The sequence below is a fragment of the Chiloscyllium plagiosum genome, unplaced genomic scaffold (genome assembly GCF_037043375.1).
Source record: "Chiloscyllium plagiosum isolate Xiang-an unplaced genomic scaffold, Cpla_swu_hap1 HiC_scaffold_33, whole genome shotgun sequence".
NCBI lineage: Eukaryota > Metazoa > Chordata > Chondrichthyes > Orectolobiformes > Hemiscylliidae > Chiloscyllium > Chiloscyllium plagiosum.
The window spans coordinates 17,594,706-17,619,305 of NW_028270171.1; the positions used below are offsets into that span (position 1 = coordinate 17,594,706).

A 24,600-nucleotide genomic window follows, 5' to 3' on the forward strand; every position below is an offset into this window, starting at 1 on the left:
GACAAAGACTTTCATTCCATGGTTATAATGAATTGGGCAAAAGTGAGGACTGCAGATGCTGGAGCTCAGAGTCGAAAAGCGTGGTGCTGGAAAAGCATAATAGGTCAGGTAGCCTCTGAGAAGCAGGAGAGTCGATGTTTCGGGCTTAAGCCCTTCATCAAGAATATGCCTGAAACATTGATTCTCCTGCTCCTCAGATGCTGCCTGACCTGCTGTGCCTTTCCAGCACCAATCTTTTCGACAACGATAACGAACTGAGCCTGTGTACTAGCTGACAGTTATAAGAATGAGAGGTGATCTTATTGAAATGTTCATGGATTCTGAAGGGGCAAGACAGAGTCAAAATAGGCAGGAGATGGGGCAGCGGTAATGTCACTGTGGTAATCCAAAACCCCAGGTCAATGTTTTAGAGACATGGGTTCGAAACCCTCAGTGGCAGATGATGAAAGTTGAATTCCTTAACCATTCGGCTTAGTAACCTCCATGGAGGTTGTCATTAAAAGCCCATCTGGTTCACTAATGTCCTTTTTGGGAAGGAAACTGCTGTCCTCACCTTGTCTGGTCGACATGTGACTCCAGCAACATAGCTGACAATTATGAGCAGGCAATAAATGCCACCCCAGCCAGCGATGCCCACATCCCGTGAACGATTACGTTCACGAAAAGCTGAGAGGATGTTTCCCTTGGCTGGTGAATCTAGGTACAGTGGTAAAAACAGAAATTTCTGGAAAAACTCAGCAGGTCTGGCAGCATCCGCAGAGAGAGGGAAACAGAGATAATGTTTCAGAAGACCACCCTTCTTCCCTGGACCTGAAATGTTAACTCCACAGATGCGGCCAGACCTGCTGAGATTTTCCAGCAATTTCTGCTTTTGTCTCTAACTTCCAGCAGTTCTGCGGGTGTTTATGAAGGGACAGTGTTAGAGAACCTTTACAACTGAGATGAAGAGAAATGACTGCTCTCAAAAAATAAAGCAATGCATTGAATTCTCGACCCTCTGCATTGGTGGACGGTCCATCACTGAGGGTTTGATAGACAGATATTTATACTATTGCCTGAAAAGGAGTATTCAAACCTTTTACCCAATTATTCTTCCCCTGTGTGATAGACAAAAGCCAGGGATCTGACTCAGAACTTAACGAAACAGACCTTTCTTTATTTAACCCTTTAAGTACCAATGGTCACTATAAAAGAAACATTTATTGTATATTTGCTTCCTATTTCATCTACCTTAACTCACTTCAATTAACTTCAGTTTCTTTTACTTTAACTTAATAACCCTAATTCTAACATCAATTCATTGAGTTTGGCTTGAATCAAATACTACTCTGATTCAAACGAAGTGGCCAACTTTGTCCTCTGAGCAGATCTTCGTTCTTTCTGAAAAAGTAACTTCAGGGCATTTGCTTTCCCATTGGGGCCGGAGGCTTCTTTGAGAGAGAGAGAGAAAAAAAAATCCTTTGTTCTGTAAAATGGACTCCTTCCCAGAGAGACCTCTGGCACTCAGCCAATGAATTGACCAAAGCCTGATGCGAAGGAGCCAGTGTTGGACTGGGATGGACAAAGTTAGAAATCACACAAACTTGAAAGGGTCCGGAAAAGATTTACAAGGATGTTGCCAGGGTTGGGGGATTTGAGCTACAGGGAGAGGCTGAACAGGCTGGGGCTGTTTTCCCTGGAGCGTCGGAGGATGAGGGGTGACCTTATAGAGGTTTACAAAATTATGGGGGCATGGATAGGGTAAATAGGCAAAGTCTTTTCCCTGGGGTCGGGGAGTCCAGAACTAGAGGGCATAGGTTTAGGGTGAGAGGGGAAAGATATAAAAGAGACCTTTTTCATACAGAAAGTGGTACATGTATGGAATGAGCTGCCAGAGGAAGTTGTGGAGGCTGGTACAATTGCGACATTTAAGAGGCATTTGGATGTGTAAATTAATAGGAAGGGTTTAGAGGGATATGGGCCGGATGCTGGCAGGTGGGACTAGATTGGGTTGGGATATCTGGTCGGCATGGACGGGTTGGACCGAAGGGTTTGTTTCCATGCTGTACATCTCTATGACTCAATGACACAACACCAGGTTATAGTCCAACAGGTTTATTTGGAAGCACTAGCTTTCGGAGCGCTGCTCCTTCATCAGATGGTTGTGAAGCAGGACCATAAGACACAGAATTTAGAGCAAAAGATTAATGTCACAGAAGTAAAATGGTATATTTAACAAACCTAGATTGCTGTTAAGTCTTTCATCTTTTCGAATGGGTTGCAGGTTTCAGTTCATTAATATGTAAATCCCAGAACTTCTTTTAAGTCACATTCTCAAGATAAGTTAAGGTTTTATAAAAATTGGTGACATCTCAGCTCAGACAATGCATTAAAGGTGTGAGGTTTGTTAAATATATCATTTTACTTGCATGACACTGTAACCTTTTGGATAAATTCTGTGTCTTACGGTCCTACATCACAGCTACCAGACAAAGGAGCAGCGCTCCGAAAGCTAGTGCTTCCAAATAAACCTGTTGGACTACAACCTGGTGTTGTGTGATTTTTAACTTTATCCTACCCACTCTAATACCGGCTCCTCCACATCATGTTTCCCAATGTGGGCTGGAGGCTTCTCTGAGACAGAGAAAACAACTCCTTTGTTCTGTAAAATGTGCTATTTTCCAGAAAGATCTCTGGCACTCAGCCAATTGATCAAAGCCTGATCACATGGTTCCATCCCAGCCAATAGAGATTTACTGGTAAATAACTCTCAAATGTTTACATTTCAGCAAGCTGTAAACAGTGACATTCCATTCTCCAGACGCACCAGTGGATCTAGAGATCACCAAGACATTTGCCTTCTTTGGTCAGTACTGGAAACTGCAGGCCACAGTAGGTCCAATTTAACTGAGGTCAGAGTTTAAACTAGCTTGACCAAAATTTCCAGCATGGTTGATTGGGGCCAGTCTCGCAGCCACTTCCGCTGCTAGCCACCTGACCAGAGCCGTAGAGACATAGAGATGTACAAGATCCTTTCCTGAGTTGAGGGGAGTTCAGAACTATAGGGCACAGGTTCAGGGGTGAGAGGGGAAATATTTAAAAGGGACCTAAGGGGCAACATTTTCATGCAGAGGGTGGTGTGTGTATCAAATGATCTGCCGGAGGAAGTGGTGGAAACAGCACGGAAACCCGTCCATGCTGACCAGGTATCCAAACCTAATTTAGTCCCATGTGTCAGCATTTCGCCCCATCCCCCAAACCCTCCTATTCATATTCCCATCCTTTTAACTGTTGCAATTGTACCAGCCTCCACCACCCCCTCTGGCAGATCATTCCATACACGCACCACCCTCTGTGTGAAAGCATTGCCCCTTAGGTCCTTTTTAAATATTTCTCCTCTCACCCTAAACTGGTGCCCTCTAGTTCTGGACGCCCCCACTCCAGTGAAAAGACCTTGTCTATTTATCCTATCCATGCCCTTCATGAATTTATAAACCTCTATAAGGTCACCCGTCAGCCACCAATGCTCCAGGGAAAACAGTCCCAGCCTATTCAGCCTCTCCCTGTTAATCAAATCCTCCAATCCTGGCAACATCCATGTAAATATTTTCTGAACCCTTTCAAGGTTCACAACATCTTTCCGATAGGAAGGAGACCAGAATTGCACACGATTCTCTCAGGGAACTGAAGGACTATGGGAAATGGACAGAAGAGGCGAGTTGAGTCTGACAATCAGCTATGATCATATTGAGTAGGAGAAAGGGAGGACAGCAGATGCTGGAGATCGGAGTCAAAAGGCGTGGTACTGGAAAAGCACAGCAGTTCCGGCAGCATCCGAGGAGCAGGAGAGTCGATGTTTCGAGCATAAGCTCTTCATCCGCAATGCCTGATGAAGCACAGTGGCTCAGTGGTTAGCACTGCTGCCAGATTCCCAGGTTCGATTCCAGCCTTGGGTTACGGTCTGTGTGGAGTTTGCACATTCTCCCTGTGTCTGCGTGGGTTTCCTCTGGGTGCTCCGGTTTCTTCCCACAGTCCAAAGATGTGCAGGGCAGTTGAATTGGCCATGCTAAATTGCCCATAGTGTTAGGTGCATTAGTCAGAGGGGAAATGGGTCTGGGTGGTTGCTCTTCGGAGGACTGGTTGGGCCGAAGGGCCTGTTTCCACACTGTAGGGAATCTAATCAAAAAATGTCGGCTCTCCTACTCCTGTAGAAAGTTGCAGGGGCTACTCTTGTGCACATTCCTTATGTTTCTAATCTCTTATAAAATTTAAACAAAATAGACAACGCGGGTTTTGTCAGAGATTTCCTGACACTGGACTGGTTCGCAGGCATATAAACTGACCATGTGAGCTGAAGAATTGTCTTTCCCTGCAGAATTCAGCAATAGAAACTGTGCAGAAAAGCAGCCAGCAGTTTCAAATCAACAGATTGTCGCTGGCGGCGGATTCAGAAACCTACATCGCCCGTGTGAGAGCAAAACCACAGCAGCAGGAGGGTTCCAGAGGCCACTGGAGTGAGTGGAGCTCCGAGATCCAGTGGGAGACAAGTCCAAGCACCTCTAACCTCCAAACAGGTAAACAGCTTTGTGACCTTCACTAGATGCAACAGATCAGAGCAGACGCCAATCTCCAAAGGTCGATTGCATTTAAAAGGCGCATTTGGAATCGTAGGAATAAAAGAAGCGAAACTTGCCTCATGGTTTACCAAGCAAAATCGGAACAAATTGAAGAAACATCAGGCTCCAAAACCTTGACAGGGAGAGGTAGATTTTAAGGATTCTCTTCAAAGGCGAATGATTTTATTTGGTTTTATTTACTGCAGTCACATGTACCTAATTACAGTGAAAAGTTCTGTTTTGCGAGCAGATCATAGCAAACAAGGACATGCAGATCAGAGGGTGCTTAGACAGAGCGGGGTTAGAACTGCACAGGAAGTGGGCAAAGCAAGATCAACATTAACAAAATCAGCATTAGTCGACATTAGAGAAGTCCATTCATCAGTATAGTAATGGCCAGGAAGATGCCTGAACCATTGATGCATGTGTTCAAGCTTCTGTATTTTCTGCCCAGTGGAAAAGGTCGGAAGAGAGCAGTACCAGGGTGGGAGGGGTCTTTGATGGCATTGGCAACTTTCCATGGCAACAAGATGCGTAAAGGGGGTCCATGGATGGGAGGCTGGCTTCTGTGATGGTCTGGGGCTGTGCATCCCACCGTATGTACCTTCTGAGAGAAAGGGACAGACAAAGAGTTTGGAGCGGGAGTTCCTGATCTAAGGCTGCAGCAACCTAAGGCACAGCATTAAAAAGAGGCTGATGAAACACTGCACTTGCTGAGAATGTTCGTACTTTAGAGCCAAAGATAAAACTGATGCCGTTTCCTGGTGTTATAGCCAACATCCTGCTGTTGCCCAAGTGCAGCGTCACTGGTCATTTATCTCATAGCGGGGTGTGCTGAAGGTTTCTTTGTCTTTTTTTATTTGTACCAAATGTTTACCAGCAATGCAATGCTGACCACAATCGGAAGGAGCTGACTTTGTTTGAAGGGCTTTGAGACGTTCCTGAGAGGTCTCGATAAGTTGTTACATAAGTGCAGGCATTTATTTGGCAGTGACAGTGGAACAGGAATAGGTTGGTCATTTCCCCCCAAGCCTGCTTCACTGTGCCGTTTGATCAAGGCTGTTCCTGATCCCAAGATTGACTCGCTCAGTTAGGAGAGTATTGGGATGGCACGGTGGCTCAGTGGGTAGCAGCACCAGGGACGCAGGTTTGACTATCAACTTCGGTGACTGTCCGTGTGGATTAGATTCTCTAAAGTATGGAAACAGGCCATTTGGCCCAACAAGTCCACACTGACCCTCCAAAGAGTACCCAGACCCATTCCCCGACCCTATATTTACCCCTGACTAATACACCTAATACTATGGGCAATTTAGCATGGCCATGGGAAATGCAGGCTGATAGCACAGGGGAATGGCTCGAGGTGGGATGCTGTCTACAGGGTTGGTGTGGACCTGATAAGCGGAATGGTGTAGGGATTCTATGGTTAGGATAGGCCCTGCACAAGTTAAAGGATAATTTCGTGAAGTGTCCCCTATTCAGTCAGTAGAGCATTTGACCTGTGGCAAGGTGGTAGTGTCCCTACCTCAGGAATGGGAGGCCGTGGTTCAAGCCCCACCTGCTCCAGAGAGGTGAAATAACACCTGCTGGGGCCGGCACAGTGGTCAGCACTGCTGCCTCACAGCGCCAGGGACCCGGGCTCAATTCTCACCTTGAGCGACTGTCTGTCTGGAGTTTGCACATTCTCCCTGTGTCCGCGTGGGTTTCCTCCGGGTGCTCCGGTTTCCTCCCACAATCCAAAGATGTGCAGGTTAGGTGAATTGGCCATGCTAAATTGCCCATAGTGTTAGATACATTAGTCAGGGGTAAATATAGTGTGAGGGAATGGGTCTGGGTGGGTTACTCTTCAGAGGACTTGGTGAGCCAAATCAAATGTTTCCACACTGTAGGGAACGAAATCATCCACACGGACAGTCACCAAAGTCTAGAATCGAACCTGCGTCCTTGGCGCTGTGAGGTAGCAGTGCTAACCACTGAGCCACTCTAACACACTCTTAACTACAAACAAGTTGACTAGAAAAATAGGTTTTAAAAAATTAGCTTTGGCTCAGTGGGGCTCCTGCGGTGCTGTCTTTAGTGTCCATATATCTGAGCCAGAAGGCAAGGGTTCAAGTCCCTTCTGCACCAGAGACGTGTGTATAACATCCTCATGTAGTTCAGTAGAAAATGTCTGCTTTGCTCTGTACCTCCTGTTACTGAATGTCCCAACTCAGTCTTGAAAGCTTAACCCGTCCCAACAACCACAGCCTTTTACCAGGGAGAGAGCTTGATACCTGCCACTCAGTGCTTCGTGAGATTGATCTTAAATGACTTTGCTGTCATTTTGAGACCATATCCCAACCCAAAGTCCAGCAAGGAGTTCCGGAGGTTGGAATGTGTGGGACTTAGGAGTAGTTGGAAAGATGAGCTTTGAAAGTGATGCCAATCAGGTAGAAAAGGCATACGGATTGAAAGGATGCATTCATGGAGTTACGAAAAGGTGGGAGGAAGAGGTTTATGTGGGGAATGTACCATCAGACCTGATCCATCTGGGCCGAATGGCCTACTTCAATGCTGTAAATTCTACGCAACCTTTCCCGAAAGCCAGTCGCTTGGTTTCCACTCTGTTCATCCGTATTCTGCAAATACAGACTAGTGTGGATGGGGGGGAAAGTAATCCCAATGAGCTGCATTTGCAGTGCTGCGAGTTAAGACTCTGTATTTCAGTACTGACTATCTGCCTTGACTGTTCACAGCTAAAGCAAATGTAATGCCTCGGAATCTGATGTGCTTCTACGATGGTATCCAGGAGATCAAATGTACTTGGGAAGTGACAAGTGAGTCCAGCAAATATTTCCAGTTTGGCTTGCACTTTGGAAGAGCCAATAGCTCTGAGTAAGTAAACCAGCTGAAATGTTCCTGTAACCCAGCCCTGATTGTTGATCCAAAGAGCAGTAGGCATGAGAAGATTCAGCCCACCTTAGCTCATCCATCCTTAACTTAAAGATATAAGAAATAGGAGCAGGTGTAGGCCCTGGATGTAGGTTTGCTCGCTGAGCTGGAAGGTTTATTTTCAGATGTTCCGTCACCATACTAGGTAACATCTTCAGTGAGCCTCCTGACCAAGCCTGCTGGTGTTTCCTGCTTTCTATTTATATGTTTGGGTTTCCTTGGGTTGGTAGTGCCATTTCTTCTGGTGATGTCATTTCCTATGGTGATGTCATTTCCTGTTCTTTTTATCAGGGGTTGGTAAATGGGATCCAAGTCAATGTGTTTGTTGATAGAGTTCTGGTTGGAGTAGTCCATTTGGCCCATCAAGCCTGTTCTGCCATGCAATAAGATCATTACCGATCTTTATCGTGGACTCAGCTCCATTTACCCACTGTGCACCATAACCCTTACTTCCCTTACTGCTCAAAAATCTATCTATATTTGCTTTAGAAACATGCAAATAAGCAGCCTCGACTGCTTCACTGGGCAGAGTCTAAAGTATTGAAGCGACCCAATTGTTCTTAAGAAAAAAGAATATTGCCTGAATTGTCCAATCCCTTTTTCGAGATGTTGATCACTAGGGAGGGTAATTTTAACATCTGCAAATGGCATTTTGTGAATGGCCTATCCAAAATTGCCCATTTCTAACTATCAGCACGTGTTATGATCCCCACTCTCAATAAAGAGAAAGATCCCTATGTTAATCCTAAATTTATCATTGAACATATGACCCCCTTGTCCTACTCTCACAACATCCAACCTTCAACATTAACCATTTCCACGCTGCCCATGATTGTATTTATCTGGTGTAACATCAACTCTCGGATGCCTCCTTGCAAAGGCAGAAGGTCCAATTCTCTTCTGATCTTCTCATTATTAAGATCTCTGACAGAGAAAAAATTCCCGATGAAGACCTTATGCTCGAAACGTCGATTCTCCTGCTCCTCAGATGCTGCCTGACCGGCTGTGCTTTTCCAGCAACTCTGATCTCCAGCATCTGCAGCCCTCACTTTCTCTCGGATAGAGGGCTGCCATACTTAGGCCTCTGTCCTCCAAGGCTTGTCATTAATCAGGGCCAGAACTTCAGGTGGACTCAGCATAACAGGACCCAAATGCATTTGTGCCTTCTGAAATATATGCCTAACGCATGTGTGACTGCCTGGGAGTATTATCTGTTCAAACAGGGTTGAGAGCTGTAATCGAGTACATGAAGACGTGAAGGTGGATTGGAGACAAAACACCCTTCAGGTCTCCATCACAGCAACCCAACTCTCATTACGCGAAGACCTCCTAAACCTCATCCAAATTCACTCACCTATGCCCCCCCTCCACTACCACTTCCTCCATAATAGTCGATCTGGATACCATCTTCACAGCCATGCATTGGCATCATTTTAACATCAATAGGGAAGAATTAAACGTCTAATGACTGAATTAAACTCTGAGCTCCAACACGCCACCGTTAAAGAAACACGGCAGTGTAAAACACAATGTAATCAATTAAGCTCTAATTAGGCCTGTTACCAAAATGATATGCCATGGAAACGTCTTAAATGTGTCAGTTATTCTTGAATCACTAGGCCCCCTGATGATCTGAAGCTGTTATTTGCATCTGAAACCCAGCCAAACATTTGCAATGGTTACAACTGTCACAAGAAATGCTTGCAGCTACATAGTCTAAACTGACAGAACAGAAAAGTGTCCCAGCAATGCATTAATTAATTAATTAATGGATTGGTAGGTCCACAAACCTTTTTCCTCTACCTTTTATTTTTTGCAATTGTTAACAAATCTCAGCCTGAAGTTCCTTTCAGCATTATGGGACAAGCAACACTAAGCATTGGAGATTCGTTGGTTTTGAATTGAATTAGCTTTATTACCACGTGTCCTCAAATAAGTACAGGGACAAGTTTATAAGTCTCCACTCACAGCATCATCTTAGGTACAAAAATACCTAGCTACGGATTCTTCAGATAAAAGATTACTTACAGGATAACAATGCAGCCCTATTAACTTCTTTCGATTCAAAGCCCTTTTAAAATGCTTTCATGGGACAAGCCAACATTTACTCTTCCTGAATTGCTCTCCTGAAAGACAGCAATTTCCTGTGGCATCATCTAGGCAGCACCTATACTGCTGTTAGCTTTTTGCTAGCAGTTTCACACAACTGTGTGACTTGCTACTTAAGGGGGCAGCCAAATTGCTGTGGAACAGGACTCACATGTGGACCAGACCAGACGAGAAGGCAAATTTCCTCCCCTGCTCTTTATTAATGGGCCAGATGGGTCTTTGTAACAGCTTGTATTGGGCATTATTACTGAGTCTGGCTTTTCATTCCAGTTTTAGTTATGCTTCCATTGGATTTGAACTCATATCCCTGCGTAGGCCTTAGCCAGGACCTCAAGAGGACTGGTCCATTAGTGCCACTGCATTACGATATAGATCAAAACAGGAAGCTGGTACAATTACAACAATTAAAAGGCTTCTGGGTGGGTATATGGATAGGAAAGGTTTAGAGGGATATGGGCCAAGTGCTGGCAAATGGGATTAGATTAGGTTAGGATATCAGGTCGGCATAGACCAAAGGGTCTGTTTCTGTGCTGTACATCTCTATCACTCTATTTGTGCATGTGACATAGGTGACCCTGAACAGGTGTAGCATTTATTATCCATCTCTAATTGCCCAGATGGCAGCTTAAGAGTCAACCACATAGCTGTGGGCCTGGAGTCACATGTAGGCCATATCAGGCATATTCGTTCCACAAAAAGGTGTGGTCATAGACTCATAGAGATGTACAGCATTGAAACAGACCCTTCAGTCTAACATGTCCATGCCAGCCAGATATCCTAAATTAATCTAGTCCCATTTGACAGTATTTGGCCCATATCCCTCCAAACCCTTCCTATTTATATACCCATCCAGATGCCTTTTAAATGTTGATTGTATTCACCTCCCACACTTCCTCTGGCAGCTCATTCCATACATGTACCATCCTCTGAGTGAAAAAGTTTCCTCTTGGGTCTCTTTCATATCTTTCCCTCTCACCCTAAACCTATGCCCTCTTGTTCTGGACTCCCCCACCCCAGGGGAAAAGACTTTGTCTATTTATTCTATCCATGCCCCTCAGGATTTTATAAACCTCTATAAGGTCACTCCTCACCTCCAACACGCCAGGGAAAATAGCCCCAGCCTATTCAGCTTCTCCCGGTAGATCAAACCCTCCAACCATGGCAACATCCTTGTGATCCAAATGGGTTTTATTGACAATTGTTACCATTAGGTGTTTTGTTTAGAACTCCAGATTTCAAAAGTCACCATCTACCATGGCAGGATTTGAACCCATCACCCTCAGAACATTAGATTGGGATTCAGGGCTGCGGGCCAAGTGATGTTATCACTACACTACTGTCACACCCACTGATTCTACTTTCCCTGGGGAATTCTTGAAGGAAGTAAACATTCAGAAATTAGTAAATTTAGCACAGTCCAGGAACTGAAACTGTACACTTCTTGCTCTGTTTGATATATTTGGACTTGAACAGGGGCCACAGTGTAAGTTGAATGGGTTAAACCATTTGTGTAAATCTTTGCTGAAATAACTCCACAGCGGCTGGTCTCCCGTCACCACATCACCCTTTATTTACACATTGGGAGTCCTTGACACTGACCCAGCTCCCTCAGAGCCAGCTCTCAGAGTGAACAGAACCTTTGACACTCCTGTCAGTCAGGGCTCCTTGATCAGACCGGGTTAACAACCCCAATAAGAGAACACAGATTCTATGAGGTCCACCAGGCGGACCTTGTTACAATCTCTGCACCCGTCCTCCAGCTCTCCGACCTTACAGAGTGACAGATCTAGCTCATTGGTTAGCATTCTCATCTGTGTGCCAGAAGGTCATAAGTTCAATTATTTCCCCAGAGACTTGAATGCAACATCTAAGCTGAAGCTCTGGAGCACCCCTGAGGGAGTGTAGAACTATCAAGTGCCCTGTTTTTCGATTATCACTCCGAGACACACTCTGCCCGCTGCTCTTTGACTTCAGAACAGACCTCTCAAATTTCAAATCGAAGCTTGGTCTTGCTTTCTGTGCACCCTCTCTGCAGCCGTAACTTTGTATCTCTCGCTCTGTTGAATCACCCTGTGATCTTTGGATGTGAACTGCACACAAAACAAAATTTTTCACTGTACGTAGGTACATGTGACAATAATCAAACCAAATCACTAGTTGGAAAAGGGACATGGTTTTTCACAAATCCTTGGTAATATTTATCCCTCAGTCTTGTCTGAAACAGACTATTCAGTCATGAACACACTACTGCTTGCGGTTGTACACATCATCCATGTTTTGTGCAGCACACTAGAGTCTACCCTTCAAAAGTACCCGAACTCTCAAACCAGAAAATACTGGAGAAACTCAGCAGGTCTGGCAGCATCTGTGAGAGAGAGAGTAACAGAGTTAATGTTCTGAGTCCAGTTCTGACTGGACTCAAAACGTTAACTGTGCTTTCTCCTCACAGACCTGCTGAGTTTCTCCAGCACTTCCTATTTTTGTTTGTATCAGGTGTCCAGGCATCCACAGATTTACTTCAAAAGTCTTCCACTGACTGTAAATTGCTTTGGGCTGCCCTGGAAAGCGCTACACAAATGCAAGTTTTTTGTTTTTGTCGCTGTGCGAGTCTCTAAAATCGCAGTGACCAACCTCTCTTAATTTGCAGGACCAAGGAGTGTGAGAATCCAGAGATATCCCAGACATTTAAAGATCTCACTGTTCATCGCTGTAGTATTCCTGTGAACGATGAGGAAGTCATGGATGACTATGAGCTGATGCTGAAGATTGTTGAGCCAACAGTGGTATTTTACCCCTATAAAAACAGTGAGTTCACTGTTTCACCTTCACTTTGACTGTGCAGTTAATTTGTCAACAAAGATTACCCTTTGATCTGAAATGCCACTGAGAGCAGAGCCTCCGAATCTCCTGGGGTAATAGGAGATGTTTAGCCTGTTGCAAAAACAGAAATTGCTGGAAAAGCTCAGCAGGTCTGGCAGCATCTGTGGAGCGAAATCAGAGTTAACGTTTTGGGTTCAGTGACCCTTCCTCAGAACCTCAGCATCAAGTCAGTTCCCTGGATCTACCTGGATGTTTTCCCGAGTGATGACCCAGACTAAATTCCAGTTTGATTCTTCTCTGCCCCATGTAGTAGCACAGTGGCTCAGTGGTTAGCACTGCTGCCTCACAGTGCCAGGGACCCAGGTTCAGGACTGTCTGTGTGGAGTTTGCACATCTGCCCCATGTCTGCATGGGTTTCCCCTGGGTGCTCAGGTATCTTCCCACAATCCAAAGATGTGCAGGTTAGGATGAATTGCCCATAATGTTCAGGGGATGAGAAGGTTAGGTGCATTAGTCAGGGGAAATGTCCAGTGATAGGGTGGGAGAATGGTTCTGGATGGGTTACTCTTCAGAGGGTCAGTGTAGACCTTTTGGGCGAAATGGCCTGTTTCCCCACTGCAGGGCTTCGATGATTTTCCAGCTAAGGTTACAAAGAGATTTGGGTCTCTTTGCTGAGGAGAGGCAAATGGAGTTTAATTTGGATAAATGTGAAATATTACATTTTGGTAAAACAACCATGGACAGGACTTACACAATTAATGGTAGGGCCCTGGGCAGTGCTGTAGAACAGAGGGACCTAGGGGTTCAGGTACATAGTTCACAGGTGGGCAAGGTGGTTAAGAGGGTGTTTAGCACGCTTGCCTTCATTGCTCAGACCTTTGAGTACAGGAGTTGGGATGTCATGGTGAGGTTATACAGGACATTGGTGAGACCTCTTCTGGAGCACTGTGTCCTTGTTATAGGAAGGATATTATTAAGCTGGAAAGGGTTCATACCAGATTCACCAGGATGTTGCTGGGAATAGAGGATTTGAGATATAAAAATAGACTGGAAATGCTGGAACTTATTTTTACTGGAGTGTAGCAGGCTGAGGTGTGACCTTATAGAGGTTTATAAAATCATGAGGGGTATAGATGAGGTGAATAGCAAGGTCTTTTCCGCACGGTGCCGCGCTGTGCAGATTTGATGGCTGTGGGCTAGGAAAGTGGTGGAGGGGAGGGGGGGGGCGGGGAAGTGGGGTGGTGTTCCTTGCATTATTTAGTCCCAACTGTGCGCCAGACCTGATGGAACAGTAGTCTTTTCCTCACTGCCATTTCTCATTTGTCACATATACCTAGTGCCATTTGGCCCTTCGGAGGACATGCTGTTGAAAGCGGCTGCAATTGTCAACCTGGGCATTAAGGATCAGGAAGAGCACAAGTGTCCGATTCCACAGGGGATTTGTGGCTGGCTTTGCTGCTTCCCAAGCCAGAACCTGTAGTCTTTCGCCCTGTAAGGAGCTCTTGATGTCCACCCACCCCAACTGCGTGGTGCTCCAATTTTGAGAAATGTCCACAGAAGGCCCTCAGTGTCAGTGGCCGAGCGGATATCTCTGAATTTCTGCCCCCATTTCCTTCCCTTTCTTGCCCCCTGCACTTTTCCTGAAGGATTTCCAGCTGATGGAGTTATACTGACTCTCACAGCCCTTTGTTTGTAAGGGAGATAAACTCAGCAGTGTTTAGCACTGATGCCTCACAGCGCTCGGGACATGGGTTCAATTCCTCGGGTGACTGTCTGTGTGGAGTTTGCACATTCTCCCCATGTCCATGTGGATTTCCTCCCACAGTCTAGAGATGTGCAGGCTAGGTGGATTGGCCATGCTAAATTATCATGTAATGTGCAAGTAAATGTGGGGTTAAAGGAATATGGTTGAGGGTTAGTATGTACTTGAAGGGCTGAATGACCTGTACCTGTGCTGTAGGGATTCTATGAGTTTTCAATCAATAAGATCCCAAATCCAGAAGTAAATGATTGGTTAATCTATCGTGGAGGTCTACAGCCTACTCTATGACTCTGGAAGGAGCTGGTCCTCCAATCAGTCCCTTTCTCTCCTGAAGGTTTGCACTGTCTGGTTGGCCAACAGCTCCCAGGGTCCTTCATCCCAGGATAGCTCATTGTTGACCTCTCAAGGTGCCTGACTACATTACAAAACTTAGTACAGTGCTCTTTCCCCAAAGTGAGGCCTCAGCTGCCTCTCCAATCCTATGGAGCCAAGACACCCTCCTTCACCCAAATTAGGTTCCACTTGAAGTCTCGGGATAGAGTACAGGTAAAGTCATCACTGCCTGGCCAGTCCGTAGGGCTGCTCTCTCCTTAGAGATAGAGGTGATTGATGATGGTTTAACCTGAGGGTTCATCATGCCTCAGGTGAGGGGAGAGGTTGAGAAGGAAGCTCCATTCGTGGTTATCTCAACTGCTGCAGGAGTTGAACCCACGCCAATGGTGTCACTCAGCATAGCAAACTAGCTCTCCACCCAACTGTGCTAACCAACCCTACTCTCAGGGCATTCAAGAAAGGATTCCACATCTTTGATAGGACAAAAAGGGAGGGCTTACTCCATATGGTAACCTCTATACTTAATTGCCATATTGAGGAACAAATTGTCCAAAATACAATGAGGAATATTGGGGAATATAGGCATGATCTGATTCATAGTGCGTTACTATCTATCACAACTGTTCCGTTATAAATCAAAGTCTCAACATACTGTGAAATCTTGTCTTTTTTTTGTCTTTTATTATTAGTAAAACCAAAGGATCCTTTCAACTTGACCATAAAACAGCTGCCCGATGAGAGATACCAATTGGACTGGCTCACTGTGCCAGCTAGTTATAGTTCCGAATATGAAATTCATTACAAGAAGGCTGAAGATTCTTGGGAGGTCAGTTGAGATTGCACATCAGTGAAGGGGACAGGTCTTCAGGACTGTCTTCCTTGTGTGTCTGTGTCCCTGCTTCTGTGTAACATATCCTTGTGTGTGCCTGTTTGAATCAACTAGGATCAAACAGCCATGTGCCTGTTTGAAGGATGGTTATGATCCCTAGAGAGACCAATAACTTCAAAGGTGAGGAAATCCCCACAAAGATGACAGAAAGAAAACCCATGGACAGGATTTCACTTAGAGTCATAGAGTCATAGAGATGTACAGCATGGAAACAGACCCTTCAGTCCAACCCATTCATGCTGACCAGCTATTCCAAACAAATCTAGTCCCACCTGCCAGCACCCGGCCCATATCCCTCCAAACCCTTCCTACTCCGATCCAAATGCCTTTTAAATGTTGCAATTGTACCAGCCTCCACCACTTCCTTTGGCAGCTCATTCCATACAGATACCACCCTCTGCATGAAAAAGTTGCCCCTTAGGTCTCTTTTATATCTTTCCCCTCTCACCCTAAACTTCTAGATCTAGACTCCCCCACCCCAGAAAGGAGACTTTGTCTATTCACCTTATCCATGCCCCTTATGATTTTATAAACCTTTATAAGGTCACCCCCTCAGCCTCTGCACTCCAGGGAAAACAACCCCAGCCTGTTCAGCCTCTCCCTATAGCTCAAATCCTCCAACCCTGGCAACATCCTTGTAAATCTTTTCCGAACCCTTTCAAGTTTCACAACATCTTTCCGATAGGAAGGAGACCAGAATTGCATGCAATATTCCAACAGTGGCCTAACTAGTGTCCTGTACAGCTGCAAGATGACCTCCCAACTCCTGTACTCAATACTCTGACCAATAAAGAAAGCATACCAAACGCCTTCTTCACTATCCTATCTACCTGTGACTCTACTTTCAAGGAGCTATTTCTTCAAGCCTTGACTTTAATAAATTAATTGAAATCAACATAACACAAACATTAGTTAATAGTTGAAGGATATTGCAAACATAAATGCATATTGCATTTCAAATACACAAGAAGCCTCACTTTACTTCTCATTCAAATATAGGGCCACATGTCATCTCAATAAGCCATTGCTTTGTTCACCCTCTCTCACTTCCCATTCAAACATTTCTGGCCTTGAGGAAAAAGTAAGGCCTGCAGATGCTGGAGATCAGAGTGTGGTGCTGGAAAAGCACAGCAGGGTCAGGCAGCATCTGGAGGAGCAGGAGAATCGACGTTTTGGGCATAAGCCCTTCATCAGGCCTTGAGTTGCATACATCCAACATCCCCCGACGCAGTAAACAAGGGTGAAGCACACATCAGCCAACCTTCTTTCGCTTGTTTCACAACAGTCCCAAAGAAACAAAATAATTAGAGATTCCCTTCTCCAACCCCTTTAAACAATCTGGTGGGCTCTGTCGATACTGCAATCACAGCAATGGGAACTTGTCCAATCCACAGACCCTTGCTCTTGTCTATGTCTCACTCCCTCCTCTTTGCAACTGTTTATCACACACAGTAACACAGTCCCTGCTCCATTCTTAGAAACCCTGCTTCAACACCAGGATTTGTTCATTTGGAGGAAACCTTGTTTGCTCCCTCGTTGTGCGAATACTCGGTGTATTCTAAAATGTCAAACACAAAAATCTTGGCTGAACCAATATTGCTGCAAGGATCCTTCTGGTCTCCAATTTCAAATCAACTTCTGCTTCGGCAACCTACAGCCCGGAAGACTTAACGTTGAGTTCTCCAATTTCAAAGCCTTCTCACTCCCTTTCCGAAATGACCATCCTTGGCCTCCCCCATTGCCACTGCAAATCACACCACAAACTGGAGGAACAGCACCGCATCTTCTGCCTGACCCGCCTGCAGTCCGGAGGACTCAACAATGAGTTCTCCAACTTCAAATAACCTTCCTTCCTATCCCCGACTCCCTTTCCAGCCCCTCCCCCTCCCTTCCATTGCTCTGACCAACTCTTCCTTCCAGCCACCAACCGGATTCATTCCTCCCATTGACCAACCAGGTTGTACCTTCTACCCGTGTTCACCTATCCCTACCTCACCACTCCATGCCCTCCCCCATCCAAAACCCTCCACCACCTCTCCCCACTCCTTTATCTGCAGCTCCCCTTACACACACACACACACACCAAGTCCTGAAGAAGGGTTACGCCTGAAACATTGACTTCTGCACCTTCTGGCTTGCTGTGTTCTCCCAGCCTCCTGCCTGTCTCTCCTGATGCTGCCTGGCTTGCTGTGCTTTTCCAGCCTCCTGCCTGTCCCTCCTGATGCTGCCTGGCTTGCTGTGTTCCTCCAGCCTCCTGCCTGTCCCTCCTGATACTGCCTGGCTTGCTGTGTTCCCCCAGCCTCCTGCCTGTCCCTCCTGATGCTGCCTGGCTTGTTGTGTTCCTCCAGCCTCCTGTCTGTCCCTCCTGATGCTGCCTGGCTTGCTGTGTTCCTCCAGCCTCCTGCCTGTCCCTCCTGATACTGCCTGGCTTGCTGTGTTCCTCCAGCCTCCTGCCTGTCCCTCCTGATGCTGCCTGGCTTGCTGTGTTCCTCCAGCCCCCTGCCTGTCCCTCCTGATGCTGCCTGGCTTGCTGTGTTCCTCCAGCCTCCTGCCTGTCCCTCCTGATGCTGCCTGGCTTGCTGTGTTCCTCCAGCCCCCTGCCTGTCCCTCCTGATGCTGCCTGGCTTGCTGTGTTCCTCCAGCCCCCTGCCTGTCCCTCCTGATGCTGCCTGGCTTGCTGTGTTCCTCCAGCCTCCTGCCTGTCCCTCCTGATGCTGCCTGGCTTGCTGTGTTCCTCCAGCCTCCTGTCTGTCTACTTCAGATTCCAGTACCTGCCGCTTTTTCTTTGTCTCTAACCTCACTGTTGACATAGTACATAAGCTTTTCTTGGAGTTATGTCATGATGAGGAAACAAATTTCAGAATTCTCTCCAGCCAATTTTGGTCTTAAAGGGACATTGTAGAAGAGTAAACAAAGGCTTTTGCCAGCAACTAGATCAGCACAAGTATGTACGTACATGTGAGAGCTGTCTGAACCACAAGTTTAATTAGTAAATGAAGTGTGCGTGATTGAGACTGAGTGGCTAATTGTGAGATGCATGCATGTGAAGTTGCCAATGGAAGATGTTTATGTAAGATACATGTGTGTGCACATATATATGTGAGGTGTGTGTGTGTGTGTGTGTGTGTGTGTGTGTGTGTGTGTGTGTGTGTGTGTGTGTGTGTGTGTGTGTGTGTGTGTGTGTGTGTGTGTGTGTGTGTGTGTGTGTGTGTGTGTGTGTGTGTGTGTGTGTGTGTGTGTGTGTGTGTGTGTACTTGAGCTGTTAAGGTTGCATGTCAGTGAGTTTATGAGGAGAATATCAGAAAGGAAGAAAGTTAAATACTAACACAACATCCTTCCTGGTTTTGGATGGAATAATTGGGTGGCAGTTTAAATCATACAATCCCAACAATGCAGAAAGAAGCCATTCTGTCCATTGAGTGTGCAACCTCTGAAGAGCATCCTGCTCAGATCCACTTCCACCCTATCCCCATGACCTTGTATTAGCCATGGCTAATCGCCCTAGCCACTATGGGCAACTTAGCCTGGCCGATCCATCTACCCTTGACAGCTTTGGACTATGGGAAGAAACTGGAGTACCCAGTGGAAACCCACACAGACATGGGGAGAACATGCAAACTCCACATGGATATGATTTGGAGGTGCTGGTGTTGGACTGGGGTGGACAAAGTTAAAAGTCACACAACACCAGGTTATAGTCCAACAGGTTTATTCGGAAGCACTAGCTTTCAAAGCAATGCAGAAACAGCGCTCCGAAAGCTAGTGCCTCCAAATAAACCTGTTGAGCTATAACCTGGTGTTGTGTGACTTTTAACTTTACCCACACAGATAGTTGCCTAAGGCCTGAATCGAACCTGGGTCCCTGGTACTGTGAGGCAGCAGTGCTAACTGCTGAGGCATGATGCCATACCAATTAACAAATTAACTACATAATTAGGCTGATTAAATTTCAAGTGTAATAATACCATGACGGGAGCCGGTAGAGGCATGGGAACGGACCGAGACCCGGAAGAGGCATAGGGGCGGGCTGCCTTAGAGTGGCTGGAAGGTGGGAGTGACGGGGAGGTGGGGGCTTGCTGGGGGGTCTGTATTTTATGCACTATTACTGTTTTTGTGATGACTGAGACTGGGATTTGAGGTTTGTCCTCATTTCCCTGAAAACTGGTTGAACGGTAGGGTTTGGGGCCTAGCTTTTGCTGTTCCTCTCCCTTGTAAAATTGCTGTTACTCTGTATGCAGCTGTTAGTGTTAATTGTTTCGTAAACTGTGTATTGTTTAATAAAAAAATTTTTTTAAAACCATGGCAGACGACCCATAAATGATCTAAACGTCACTGCGCCATTATTTCTCACTAAAATATTGGTGGTGGATTCAGATAGTACTTCAAAGCTAGACAATATTGCAACATAGTATAACACATCATTGTCTTCTGCCAGAATGCCAAAGGGCAGAAAATTCCTCAAGATACCAAATCCTTCCCAATCCAAAAGAATTCATTGGAGGCATCCAGTCGCTATGTTGTCAGAATGAGAGCGAAGGTGAAATGTCGAAAGGATAACTATTCCTACTGTGGACCGTGGAGTGACTGGAGCCATGAAGTTTCATTTCAAACAGACCCTGGTATGTCGGCAAAATCCAACTGTATTCTCATAGGGTTTCTTCACGCATTGTTTGCACCAGCAACAACAACCGCTACTTATCAGTAGACTGTCAATGGCAACTTCCAAAATGCATACCCTTTACCCACTTGGGAGGACACGGTAGCACACAGTTAGCACTGCTACCTCACAGTGCTAGGAATCCAGGTTCAATTCCAACCTTGGGCAACTGTTTGCGTCAAGCTTGTGCGTTCTCCCCGTGTCTGTGTGGGTTTCGGGTGCTCTGGTTTCCTCCCACAATCCAAAGATGTGCCTGTTGGGGTGGATTGGCTATGGGAAATTGCACCATGGTGTCCAGGGATGTGAACAGAGATCTCAGAAGCTTGAAGAGGTTACAGAGATAAAGAGGGGTGAAATTCTGGAGGGATGCAAGTTTTCACGTGGAGGCCAGTGAACAGCACTCAGTGTCATTTAGATTCCAAGTAGCAGAGATTAAACAGAGGACAAAAGTAAATTGCCAGAAGTTAAACCGATCCTTCTCCATCTCTATTGCATGTAAACCACCACAATACCATCCCAATGAATAGACTATTCCCACATAGAACTGTAAATCATTTAATTATAGAATCCCTACAGTGTGGAAACAGGCCCATCAAGTCCACACCGACGCTCTGAAGAGTAACCCACCCAGACCCATTCCCCTATCCTATTACTCTACATTTCCCCTTGACACATGCACCTAACTGGCACGGTGGCTCAGTGGTTAGGACTGCTGCTGCATAGCACCAGGTTCGATTCTAGCCTCAGGCGACTGTCTGTGTGGAGTTTGCACATTCTCCCCGTGTCTGCGTGGGTTTGCTCTGGTTTCGTCCCACAGTCCAAAGATGTGTAGGTCAGGTGGATTGGCCATGCTAAGTTGCCCAGAATGTTTGGTGCATTAGTCAGAGGGAAATGAGTTCTGGATGGGTTACTTTTCAGAGGGTCGGTATGGACTGGTTGGCCTGAAGGGCCTGTTTCCACAGTGTAGGGAACCTAATCTAATCAAACCTACACATCCATGAACACTATGGACAATTCAGCATGTCCAATTCACCCTAACCTGCACATCTTTGGGCTGTAGGAGGAAACCGATGTTTTTCACTTTGTCATATTATGGTGGAAGCACAACTATTCTGAACTTCTCATGTCTTTATTTTTCTCATTTATTCCTGTGATTTTGTACTTTTGAAGGTCTGGAATGCTGGACCTTTTAATTCCTTTTTTATTCCAATTTTTATTTCTAAGAATTTGTCCTTAAGAATCTGCAAGGAGAAAGTGAGGTCTGCAGATGCTGGAGGTCAGAGCTGAAAATGTGTTGTCGGAAAAGCGCAGCAGGTCAGGCAGCATCCAAGGAACAGGAGAATCGACGTTTCGGGCATAAGAAGAAGGGCTTATGCCCGAAACGTCGATTCTCCGGTTCCTTGGATGCTGCCTGACCTGCTGCGCTTTTCCGGCAACACATTTTCAGCTTAAGAATCTGCATCTTTGTACCTTTGTACCGAGGATGGCACTGTAGGTGGTGGCTTGAAAACTTTTCACTGCACTCACGTGGGTACATGTGACACATTTAGAATATTGTGAGCAATTCTGGGCCCTTTATCTCAGGAAGGATGGACTGGCCCTGGAGTGGGTCCAGAGGAGGTTTGCGAGAATGGTCCTAGGAATGAAAAGCTTAACATATGAGGAATGTTTGAGGACTCTGGGTCTATACTCGATAGAGTTTAGAAGGATGGGGGGCATCTAATTGAAACTTACAGAATACTGAACAGCCTGGACAGAGTGGACATTGGGAAGATGTTTCCATTGGCAGGGGAGACTAGGACCCAAGGTCACAGCCTTAGAGTAAAGGGAAGACGTTTTAGAATGGAGATAAGGAGAAACTTCTTCAGCCAGAGAGTGGGGAATCTATGGAATTCACTGCCACAGAAGTCTGTGGGAGCCAGGTCAGTGAGTATATTTAAGACGGAGATAGATAGGTTCTTGATTGTTAAGGGGATCAAAGGTCACAGGGAGAAAGTGGGAGAATGGGGTTGAGAAAAATATCAGCCATGATTGAATGGTGGAGCAGACTCCATGGGCCGAATAGCCTAATTTTGGCGCCTATTTGTTAAGGTCTTATGGACTAATAAAGCTAATTCAATGCAATTCAATTCAAATTGATTATTAACGTGTAGACTATGTTCCTTAAAGCATAGTGCAGTAAAATTGAGCACACAATAAACAGGCTACAGTCAGCACGGTAAGGAGCACACCACAGTGCAACATTCTTACAAGTCATTAAAATCACAATCCAATTAATGTTTCTTTCAATGTCCTTTCTTTTGTTTATGTTTCATTTAGATAACAAGATAGTCATCATCGTGGCAGTTATAATTCTGATGGTTTTAACACTATTTATTCGACCCTTTCTCTGCCTGATACAAAGGTAAAATATCTTGTCCTTCTGTTTGGTGTTAATGATCTGAATCCACTCAGTGAGACTGCTGGCTGATAGCCATTGGATCTCTGGGATTTAACCCAGGAAATTCCAAAACCTAATTCTGCATTTATTCTGTGAGCATCAGACTAACATTGATAGTCCATGAGCATTTTTATAAATGTCTACTGAGGTGCAGCACAGTGGCCCGGTGGTTAGCACTATTGCCTCGTAGCGACAGGGATCTGGGTTCGATTCCAGCTTTGGGTGACTGCCAGTGTCTGGACTTTGCACGTGCTTCTGTGTGGGGTTTCCCTTGGGTGTTCCAGTTTCCTCCCAAAGATGAGTAGGTTAGGTGAATTGCCCCATGGGGATGGGTTGGCCATGGGCAAATGGAGGATACACTGTGTTGGAGGCTCAGTATGGGCTGAATGGCCTGCTTCCACACTGAAAGCATTCTATGAGGTGGTAGCCTTGATAATGAAAGCTTTTAAATAGGAATGATTGGCAGATGAGTCATCAGGATTTCAAGCCCTCCATCTTTCTCCGCCTCCTTCTCATTCCACACTCTTTATTCTGTCTTCCCTCTCTCCTTTCAGCCTTATTTTCCCTTCAATGATGGTCACCGTCCACCGCTCCTTGGGTTCCACCTTAGGGATATAGGAACATTGGAGCAGAAAGACGCCATTCAGCCCCTCCCATCCTAGATCATCTACCTCACTACCATTTTCACGCACCGTCTCCAAAAGCGTTGCTACCTGGGAATCAATTACGTAAGTTGAGGCTGAATTTATTCAATGACTCAGCCTCCAACAGCCCTCTGTGTGCGTATATTCCAAATAGTCACTACCCTCTACGTGAAAACATTCCCTCATTTCAGTCTGATATGACTCACCTTTATTCTAAAACTGTGTTCCTTGGTTCCGGCACACTACCAGGGAAACATCATTTTTGTTTTACATATCCTTATTTTTATAAATAAACCATCCAAAGTCTTCACTTAGAATCCAGGCAGAGCATCCTCTGTACCATACTTGTGAGCTCTCAGTTAGAGTTTGTCTTACAAACTCTCAGGAAACCAACTCCTTTACCGACAAACTCCTGAGCTCAGAAATGAGACAAGAATGCCTTGCGAGTATTTTTGACAATAGAAACGTTTTCTGAGTCTCTGCTGTTCACTTTCACTGGGCACTCCTTGATGGTCACTCTAGAAGCTTGACACCATCCAGGACAAAGGAGCCCGCTTGATTGGCACCACATCCACAATTACCACTCCCTCCACCACCAGCGCTCAGCAGCAGCAGTGTGTACCATCTATAAAATGCACAGCAGAACTTCTTCAATGGTCATTAGACAGCACATTCTGAACTCACTTCCATCTAGAAGGACACAGGCAGCAGATACATGGGAAGACCACCACCTCCAAATCTCACCATTCTGACTTAGCAGTATATCTCCATTCCTGTTGGGTCAAAATCCTAGAATTCCCTCCCTAAGGGCACGTGGACAGCAACGATTCAAGAAGGCAGCTCACCACCACCTTCTGAAGGACAGCTAGGGATGGGCAATAAATGTTGGCCCAGCCAATGATGCCCATATCCCAGACGTGAATAGAAAAGAATATTCAAACAGACATTAATTGACCCTCAGTTACAAATACCATGAAATGACAACACAGTAAATGATTAGATTACTTACAGTGTGGAAACAGGCCCTTCGGCCCAACAAGTTCATACCGACCCTCTGAAGAGTAACCCACCCAGACCCATTCCCTCTGAATGATGCACCTAACACGATGGGCAATCTAGCTTGGCCAATTCACCTAACCTGCACATCTTTGGACTGTGGGAGGAAATCGGAGCATCTGGAGGAAACCCACGCAGACACGGGGAGAATGTACAAACTCCACACAGACAGTCACCCAAGGCTGGAATCGAACCTGGGACCCTGGTGCTGTGAGGCAGCAGTGCTAACCACTGAGCCACTGATTAGGATAGGAAAGCAAACTGAAGGGACTGGATGGCCCACCCCAGCTCCAATATTCTCTGTCACTATGGTAGAACCTCAAGGAACAGTAGAGGTGAATAACATTGATTCTCTCAGAGGGGT

The 24,600-nt window shown here is 45.8% G+C and overlaps 1 protein-coding gene across 2 annotated transcripts in view; it reads left to right on the top strand.

Annotated features, from left to right (window-relative positions):
- csf2rb (colony stimulating factor 2 receptor subunit beta) overlaps positions 1–24,600 on the top strand; it is a 65,056-nt gene that overhangs the window by 30,539 nt on the left and 9,917 nt on the right. For both annotated transcript variants that reach the window (XM_043679795.2, XM_043679796.2), the window contains 6 exons: positions 4,355–4,553; positions 7,331–7,469; positions 12,283–12,440; positions 15,240–15,376; positions 19,875–20,058; positions 22,416–22,500. In XM_043679795.2, coding sequence (XP_043535730.2) covers positions 4,355–4,553; positions 7,331–7,469; positions 12,283–12,440; positions 15,240–15,376; positions 19,875–20,058; positions 22,416–22,500 — 902 coding nt within the window. The remainder of the gene's footprint in view (positions 1–4,354; positions 4,554–7,330; positions 7,470–12,282; positions 12,441–15,239; positions 15,377–19,874; positions 20,059–22,415; positions 22,501–24,600) is intronic.